The following is a 9,389-nucleotide window of genomic DNA, read 5'->3' on the forward strand; positions in this document are numbered from 1 at the left end:
TGGTTTGGTTTTGGCCTGTTTTGGGTGCTTTTTTGGACTCTGACTCTGTATCCTACAGAAGAAGCAGGACAAGGTGGTTTTGGGGTGGTTTGGGGAGTTTTGGATGTTTTGGCATTCTTTTGCCCTGTTTTCCAGCTCTGACCCTGTATCTCATAGGAGAAGCAGGACAAGGTGGTTTTAGGGTGGTTTTGGGTTGTTTTGGGGCTGTTTTGGGTGTTTCGAGTTGGTTTTTCATTGGTTTTGGCCTGTTTTGGGGCTTTTTTGGGGTCTGACCCTGTGTCCCTTAGGAGAAGCAGGGCAAGGTGGTTTTTGGGTGGTTTGGGGGTGTTTTGGGAGTGGTTTTGGGTGTTTTGGGGTGTTTTTCTTCTGTTCTGGGTCTCTTTTGGGTCTCCTACCCTGTATCCCATAGGAGAAGTAGGACAAGGTGGTTTTGGGTGTGGTTTTGGGGATTTTTTGCATTGTTTTTGCCCTGGTTTTGTCCTGTTTTGGGGCTCTGACCCCATATCCCATAGGAGAAGCAGGGCAAGGTGGTTTTGGGGTGGTTTTAGGGTGGTTTTGGTTTTTTTATGTCCTGTTTTGGGATTCGGACCTTGTGTCGCATAGGAGAAGCAGGACAAGGTGGGTTTGGTGTGGTTTGGGGTGTTTTTGTTCTGTTTTCGGGCTATTTTGGGGCTCTGACTCTGTATTGCATAGGAGAAGCAGGACAAGGTGGTTTTGGGGGTGGATTTGGGGGTGGTTTTGGGGGTGGATTTGGGGTACTTGTGGCCTCTTTTGGGGTTAGTTTGGGGCTCTGACCCTGTATCCCATAGGAGAAGCAGGACAGGGTGCTTTTGGGGTCGTTCTGTGGTGGTTTTGGGGTGGTTTTGTCCTGTTTTTGGGCTGTTTGGGCTCCGCTGTTGGCAGTGGGGACACATGCCATGCCAGACCTTGATGTGAAGGATGGCCTCCCCTGTTACCAGAGAGTCATACAGCAGAAAAAAGGGGCAGGCCCAGCAGCCTGTAGTTGTCATATATTGGAGATATGATCTAGGCCAAATCCCCTGCTCAAGTAGGGTCACCCAAAACATATATAAAACAAAAAGGGGGAGATGTGGAGGCAGTGTTCTCACAGGAGAGTGGATAATTGGTACATAAATTCTGAATAATCCTGAAAGATGCAGCAAGGCCATGAGAGGCCCGAGGAAGCCTGAACAAGCAAGATAAGAAGCAGCTGGAATTCACTGAGGTAATGAGAACTGTGCACTGTTGGCAAGCTTTGGAGGTCAAGTTCTCACACCTGTGCTTAACCAATTATATGTTAGTTGCAAAGGGTCTTCAAGACATGTATCCAATCATAATATGCCAAATCATTGTAAGTGCATGTAAGAAATACTATAAAAGGAGTTACGGCTTTGTAAAAAATGGCTTTTGTCTGATCATATTGATCTCTGACTGAGTCCATGTGTTTTCTGCGGCACGGAGTTATGGGGGGGGGGGGGGGGCTGGGACCTGTCCCTGCCAGGCAGGAGGCAGCAGGCGGGCACTAGGACCCTGATGCGTGAGGCAGCGGGCGGGCACTAGGACCCTGATTCCGGCGCTATAGGGGGCGGGCCCTGGGACCGGTTCCTGACAGGGAGGAGGCAGCGGGCGGGCACTAGGACCCTGATACCGGAGCTATATAGTGCTGAGGGTGCTGGGGGGTTCTGTGGGTGCTGGGGTTTCTCTAGGTGCTAGGATGACTGGGTGCACTGGAGCTGTTGTGGTTGCTGGCAGTGGTGGGGGGTGGTATGGGTGCAATGCATGCTATGGGTACTGTGGGCTCTATGGGTGCTGTGGGTGCTGTAGTTGCTATGGGTGCTGGGGGTGCAGTGGGTGCTGTGAGCCCTGGCCCCAGTCCCTGCTCCAGGCACTGGGGACCCCAGTGCTGGCATCTGGGAGAGGTCCAAAGAGTGCTGGGATGGGTGTTGGGAGCTGGGATGGATACAACCTTGAAGCTTGTGAGGTCCTAAGGGAAGATCCCAAGCCTGGAAGCAGGATGCTCCAGCTGGATGCAGGGATGAAGTGGGATGCTCCAGCTGGATGCAGGGATGAAGCAGAACCATGGAAGTTTGGGTTCTCCTTCATCATTTGGGTGTGGAGAGGAGCCTTCAGCATGGATTGGAGCCACAGGACAAGGGGTGATGGGTTCCAACTGGAACAGCGAAGTTCAGGTTGGAGATAAGGAAGTGAGGGTGCTGGGACACTGGGATGGGTTGGATGGAGAAGAATGGATGGGCTTGGAGCAACCTGGTCTAATGGAAGCTGTCCCCCCTGCCTCTTCATGCCATGCTTTAATGGTGGGGCAATGATTGGACTTGATGCTCCTGAAAGTCTTTCACAAACTGGTTGATTCCCTGATTCCCAGCTCCCGCTTCCCACTGTTCCCTGCCCTCCATCCCTCATCCCCATCCCTGCGCACGGACCAGAAGAAGAGGTGGGCACGCAAAGCATCCTCTCTATGGGAAAATAAGGCAACTGTATTGAAGCTGAAGCCAACTTCAAGCGACGCCGCTCCTCAAGGCTTCTTCCCCCTTAGAGCCTGCAGCAACTCCTGCACCCGACTGACAAATTCCACGAGCACCCGGTATGGGAAGGAGCAGATGTCACTGGCGCTCGAGGCCGTCGGAGCCGGCATCGTCTGCTGGATGGGCGCATGCGAGACGTGCTGGTGGCTCCATGTCGGGGGCGTCGCGGAGGCTCCCGCGGAGTGGAACGTCCCCAGCTGGTGGAGGATCCACTCATGGAAGTGCCTTGTTGAGGTGTAGACCCCCGGTTGCTTGGCCCTGGCGCAGCCGCGGCCCCAGCTCGTCAGCCCCACAACCCAGAAAAAGTTGGCATTGTTGTCCCGGCACATGAGGGGACCGCCACTGTCACCCTATGGAGGAGAAACAGAGAGGGGATGAGGATGGGGATGGGTGGCCATGGCAATGCCTGAGGGGACCACTGCTGTCACCCTGTGGAGGAGAACGGGAGAGGATGGGGAGGGGTGGCCATGGCAACGCAGAGGGGACCACTGGTGCCACCCTGTGGAGGAGAACTGGGAGGCACATCCCTACCTGGCAGGTGTCGATGCCACCCTGCGGGTACCCAGCACACAGGTTGTGGCTCTTGATGGCCCCTCGGTACCATAGGCTGCTGTTGCAGAGCTTGGCATCGATGAGGCGGACCTTGGCCTCCTGCAGGGCAGATGGGGACGATGCCCCCGCTGTGGGGACACAAAGGGGGTCAGGACTGCGGGGAGAAGGGACGGATATGGGGGTATTTGGGGCTGAAAAGATCAATGGGAGCCATCAACACTGCCCCATGGCACGGGCTGCATCCCCTTTGTTCTGCATCCTCAACATAAGGAGGACATGGAGGGACCTTCAGCGATGGGACAAGGGGTGATGGGTTCCAACTGGACCAGGGATGCTCAAGTTGGAGAGAAGGAAGTGGTGGGAGACTGGGATGGGTTGCATGGAGAAGGTCAGGATGCTCCATGTCGGAGCAACATCCAATAGACTCCCCAGCTCCTTCCATCCCATTCCATGAATCCCCAGACCCGGCATCCCATCAGTAACGGGTGGCACGGGGTCGGGCTTTGCTCCCTTCCTTGCGCCCCTGACGTTTAGCACTCGGAGTGGGGCCCTGAGCGCGCATCGGGCAGGCCTCCTCGGGTACCCGAAATCTTTGCACCGGCTGGTCCAGCTCCACCAAGGCAATGTCGAAGAATGCCGGAGTTGGTGTAATATTCGATGACTGTACCTGCTGTGGTAACGTTTCTGGCCCAGAATTGCACTGCACTCCAGGTCCGTGTGCCATCCGACCACCAGAGGAATCCGTGCCGTTTGAACAAGCACGGGAGGGAGCGGAAGAGCAGGGATTGGAGCCATAGGACAAGGGGTCATTCCTGAAGCAGAAATTGCAGGTTGGAGATAAGGAAATTCCAAGGGCGCATTTCTTTGGAGAAGGTTCATGCTTCCCTGGTATAGCTGGCCTGGAGCAAGCTGCTCTATGGTGCCCAAAAGCCTGGATGATCCCAAGCTCCTTTCCCACCCAACCCATTCCATGATCCATTCCATTCCCTCCCATTCTATGCCATGAAGGCATTCCAGCTGCTAGGCCCAAAGGAAAGCACTGCTGCAGCTGTCAAGTAGATCTCCCTGCATCCTGCCCATGGGGAAGGGGAACCCGTTCCATGAGCTGCTGCTTGGAACATTCCCGTTTAATTGGCTGGAATCCCTGCTGCTCCCCCATTTATGGAGCATTGAGCCAGGGTCCATTGCATGATATGCTGCAGATGTGCGAGAAGAACTGGCACTGGATGCTGACCATCCATGTAATTTGGGCCATGGTGCATTCTGCCTCCATGGCGACACCCATAGGAATCAGCCATCCAATTCAACTGGATGGTTAATGAAGGGCGGGCGGAGCCCCCACATTGCTGCATCTTGCCCAAAGGAAACATCATAGGTCCTGGCAATCATCCCACCCCATAGGGTGCTGTCTAAAAAAAATCCATCTTGCCTGCCTTGCTTGCTACAGTCCTCCCAAAAATTGATGGTTCTCCAGAGTGCAGTCCCAGTTCAATGGTGGCAATGGCAAAATGGCTTTCAAGGACTGGACTCATTTTCCTCCCTGTCTCAGGGCTGCCTTCTCCTGGAGAGCGTTCCTCCAAATGTCATCACAGGTATTGCCCAATAAGTGAGTTCCAACCATCCATGGCAGATTGCACCCCTAGGGCTGGGCCCCGCTTCCTCGCCATCACCCCATGCGGTGGCACAGCGCAGCTATGGGGCACCCCATAGGGTCCCTTGTCCCTGCAGCACCCTATGGGGTGGGATGATGCTCACCTATGGGACACCCCATAGGGTCCCTTGTCCCTGCATCACCCAGTGGGGCGGGATGATGCCCGCCCTTCATCCCTAACCATCCAGTGTTGGGCTTCTGCTTCCAGAGGGACCTGCGGTACCCGTCCCATGGCTGATTCCTATGGGGTGTCGCGCATCGTCGGAGGCGTGGATGCGCACCAGGGCGCCTGGCCATGGATGGTCAGCATCCAGTTCCCCACGGCCACCGGCTTCTCGCACATCTGCGGGGGGTCCCTCATCACCCCGCAATGGGTCCTCACGGCCGCTCACTGCTTCGTCGGGCAAAAGTAAGGGGGAGAAGGGATTCCAGCCATAGGGAATAGCCAAGGAGCAGCTCCCATCCCGTCCCCTTCCCCATCCTGGATGCACTGGGAAGAGCGCTCAGGAGAAGGCTGCTTCCAGCTTGACAGCCCTTGAGCCTAAGGCGTGCTGGGGCAGTGCTTTCCTTTGGGCAGCAGCAGGAATGTGGCTCCTTCCCACCCCTCCATAGAATGGGATGGGATGGGATGGAATGGAATGGATCGTGGAATGGGTTGGATGGGAAAGGAGCTTGGGATCATCACCCCTTGTCCTATGGCTCCAATCCCTGCTCTTCCACTCCCTCCTCATAGGGAATCCCTTCCTTATCTCCAACCTGCAATTCCCAGTCAGAACCCATCACCCCTTGTCCTATGGCTCCAATCCCTGCTCTTCCACTCCCTCCCAGCTTCACCACGGATTGGTTCGTGATGGTCGGAATCACGGACCTGGCTTGGGCCAATTCCGAGACCCAGAAACGTTGGATCCAGAGGGTCGTGGTCCATGAATATTACACCAACATCTCCGGCGGCTTCGACATTGCCTTGGTGGAGCTGGACCAGCCGGTGCAGTGCGGGTACCACGTGCAGCTCGCCTGCCTGCCCGATGCGACGCTCAGGGTATCCCAGCTCTCCGAGTGCTTCATCAGCGGATGGGGCGCGAGGGAGGCCAGAAGTGAGTGCCCGACGGCCCCGTTGGCCTTGGGATGCCGGGTCCTGGATTCATGGAATGGGATGGAAGGGAGGGTAAAGCTCATCCAGGTCTATTGGATGTTGCTCCGACTGGGGATGGAGCATCCTGACCTTCTCCATGCAACCCATCCCAGTCTCCCACCACTTCCTTCTCTCCAACTTGAGCATCCCTGGTTCAGTTGGAACCCATCACCCCTTGTCCCATCGCTGAAGGTCCCTCCATGTCCTCCTTATGTTGAGGATGCAGAACAAAGGGGATGCAGCCCGTGCCATGGGGCGGTGTTGATGGCTCCCATTGATCTTTTCAGCCCCAAATACCCCCATATCCGTCCCTTCTCCCCGCAGTCCTGACCCCCTTTGTGTCCCCACAGCGGGGGCATCGTCCCCATCTGCCCTGCAGGAGGCCAAGGTCCGCCTCATCGATGCCAAGCTCTGCAACAGCAGCCTATGGTACCGAGGGGCCATCAAGAGCCACAACCTGTGTGCTGGGTACCCGCAGGGTGGCATCGACACCTGCCAGGTAGGGATGTGCCCCTGGGGCTCCCTTCTCCTCTCCCATCTGCAGGGCCTTGCTCTGCATCCCCCTTTATCCCAGCTTTGGAAGCGCATCCAGCTCCTGCTCCATCATCCCTGCGCAGGGACCATAGAGGTTGGAGCTTTAAGAGCATTGAGATTCCACCACTAAACCATGTCATGAGCATGGATTCATGGAATGGGTTAGGTTGGGAAGGAGCTTAAAGCATCCAGTTCTAAGCAAGGGGCAAGGATGCCTTCCATTAGACCAGGTTGCTCCAAGCCTTCTCCATCCAACCCATCCCAGTGTCCCACCACCCTCATAGGGAACAATTTCTCCTTATCTCCAACCCATAGTCCCTCGTTCCAGTGGGAACCCATCACCCCTCGTCCTATGGCTCCAATCCATGCTGAAGGTCCCTCTCCACACCCAAATGATGAAGGAGAACCCTTCCATCCACATAGGGTAACAGTGGTGGTCCCCTCCGGCATTGTCATGGCGACCCATCCCCATCCTCATCCTCTCCCGTTCTCCTCCACAGGGTGACACCAGTGGTCCCCTCTGCGTTGCCATGGCCACCCCTCCCCATCCTCTCCCGTTCTCCTCCACAGGGTGACAGCAGTGGTCCCCTCAGGCGTTGCCATGGCCACCCATCCCCATCCTCATCCCCTCTCTGTTTCTCCTCCATAGGGTGACAGTGGCGGTCCCCTCATGTGCCGGGACAACAATGCCAACTTTTTCTGGGTTGTGGGGCTGACGAGCTGGGGCCGCGGCTGCGCCAGGGCCAAGCAACCGGGGGTCTACACCTCAACAAGGCACTTCCATGAGTGGATCCTCCACCAGCTGGGGACGTTCCACTCCGCGGGAGCCTCCGCGACGCCCCCGACATGGAGCCACCAGCACGTCTCGCATGCGCCCATCCAGCAGACGATGCCGGCTCCGACGGCCTCGAGCACCAGTGACATCTGCTCCTTCCCATACCGGGTGCTCGTGGAATTTGTCAGTCGGGTGCAGGAGTTGCTGCAGGCTCTAAGGGGGAAGAAGCCTTGAGGAGCGGCGTCGCTTGAAGTTGGCTTCAGCTTCAATACAGTTGCCTTATTTTCCCATAGAGAGGATGCTTTGCGTGCCCACCTCTTCTTCTGGTCCGTGCGCAGGGATGGGGATGAGGGATGGAGGGCAGGGAACAGTGGGAAGCGGGAGCTGGGAATCAGGGAATCAACCAGTTTGTGAAAGACTTTCAGGAGCATCAAGTCCAATCATTGCCCCACCATTAAAGCATGGCATGAAGAGGCAGGGGGGACAGCTTCCATTAGACCAGGTTGCTCCAAGCCCATCCATTCTTCTCCATCCAACCCATCCCAGTGTCCCAGCACCCTCACTTCCTTATCTCCAACCTGAACTTCGCTGTTCCAGTTGGAACCCATCACCCCTTGTCCTGTGGCTCCAATCCATGCTGAAGGCTCCTCTCCACACCCAAATGATGAAGGAGAACCCAAACTTCCATGGTTCTGCTTCATCCCTGCATCCAGCTGGAGCATCCCACTTCATCCCTGCATCCAGCTGGAGCATCCTGCTTCCAGGCTTGGGATCTTCCCTTAGGACCTCACAAGCTTCAAGGTTGTATCCATCCCAGCTCCCAACACCCATCCCAGCACTCTTTGGACCTCTCCCAGATGCCAGCACTGGGGTCCCCAGTGCCTGGAGCAGGGACTGGGGCCAGGGCTCACAGCTCACAGCACCCATTGCACCCCCAGCACCCATAGAGCCCACAGCACCCATAGCATGCATTGCACCCATACCACCCCCCCACCACTGCCAGCAACCACAACAGCTCCAGTGCACCCAGTCATCCTAGCACCTAGAGAAACCCCAGCACCCACAGAACCCCCCAGCACCCTCAGCACTATATAGCTCCGGTATCAGGGTCCTAGTGCCCCCCCGCTGCCTCCCGCCAGGGTCCTAGCCCCCGCTGCCTCCTGCCTGGCCCCGGCAGGGTCCAGTGCCCGCCCCCTGGCAGGGACCGGTCCTAGTGCCCGCCCGCTGCCTCACGCATCAGGGTCCTAGTGCCCGCCCGCTGCCTCCTGCCTGGCAGGGACAGGTCCCCGGCCCCCCCAATAACTCCGTGCCGCAGAAAACACATGGACCCAGTCAGAGATCAATATGATCAGACAAAAGCCATTTTTTACAAAGCCGTAACTCCTTTTATAGTATTTCTTACATGCACTTACAGTGATTTGGCATATTATGATTGGATACATGTCTTGAAGACCCTTTGTAACTAACATATAATTGGTTAAGCACAGCTGTGAGAACTTGACCTCGAAAGCTTGCCAACAGTGCACAGTTCTCATTACCTCAGTGAATTCCAGCTGCTTCTTATCTTGCTTGTTCAGGCTTCCTCGGGCCTCTCATGGCCTTGCTGCATCTTTCAGGATTATTCAGAATTTATGTACCAATTATCCACTCTCCTGTGAGAACACTGCCTCCACATCTCCCCCTTTTTGTTTTATATATGTTTTGGGTGACCCTACTTGAGCAGGGGATTTGGCCTAGATCATATCTCCAATATATGACAACTACAGGCTGCTGGGCCTGCCCCTTTTTTCTGCTGTATGACTCTCTGGTAACAGGGGAGGCCATCCTTCACATCAAGGTCTGGCATGGCATGTGTCCCCACTGCCAACAGCGGAGCCCAAACAGCCCAAAAACAGGAGAAAAACACCCCAAAACCACCCCAGAACGACCCCAAAACCACCCTGTCCTGCTTCTCCTAGGGCATACAGGGTCAGAGCCCCAAACTAGCCCCAAAAGAGGCCACAAATACCCCAAAACCACCCCCAAAACCACCTTGTCCTGCTTCTCCTATGCAATACAGAGTCAGAGCCCCAAAATAGCCCGAAAACAGAACAAAAACACCCCAAACCACACCAAAACCACCTTGTCCTGCTTCTCCTATGCGACACAAGGTCAGAATCCCAAAACAGGACATAAAAAAACCAAAACCACCCTAAAACCACC

General features: G+C 55.9%; 2 protein-coding genes across 2 annotated transcripts; one reads left to right on the plus strand and one right to left on the minus strand.

Annotated features, from left to right (window-relative positions):
- Nucleotides 1-2,533: 2,533 nt before the first annotated feature.
- On the minus strand, nt 2,534-3,819 carry LOC134158274 (acrosin-like). The gene is made up of 3 exons (XM_062608022.1): nt 3,624-3,819; nt 3,075-3,223; nt 2,534-2,893 (listed from the first exon to the last, which is right to left on the minus strand). The coding sequence occupies exons 1-3, from the start codon at nt 3,817-3,819 to the stop codon at nt 2,534-2,536; spliced, it is 705 nt and encodes a 234-aa protein (XP_062464006.1).
- A 1,052-nt stretch (nt 3,820-4,871) lies between these two features.
- Nucleotides 4,872-7,421, plus strand: LOC134158275 (acrosin-like). Its single transcript, XM_062608023.1, has 4 exons — nt 4,872-5,155; nt 5,575-5,840; nt 6,229-6,377; nt 7,062-7,421. Exons 1-4 carry the CDS (start codon nt 4,977-4,979, stop codon nt 7,419-7,421), a joined length of 954 nt encoding a protein of 317 aa, XP_062464007.1. The 5' UTR covers nt 4,872-4,976.
- Nucleotides 7,422-9,389: the final 1,968 nt, after the last annotated feature.

The sequence above is a fragment of the Pezoporus occidentalis genome, unplaced genomic scaffold (assembly GCF_034315485.1).
Source record: "Pezoporus occidentalis ecotype Australia unplaced genomic scaffold, CSIRO_AGI_Poc_V1 ctg1283, whole genome shotgun sequence".
NCBI lineage: Eukaryota > Metazoa > Chordata > Aves > Psittaciformes > Psittacidae > Pezoporus > Pezoporus occidentalis.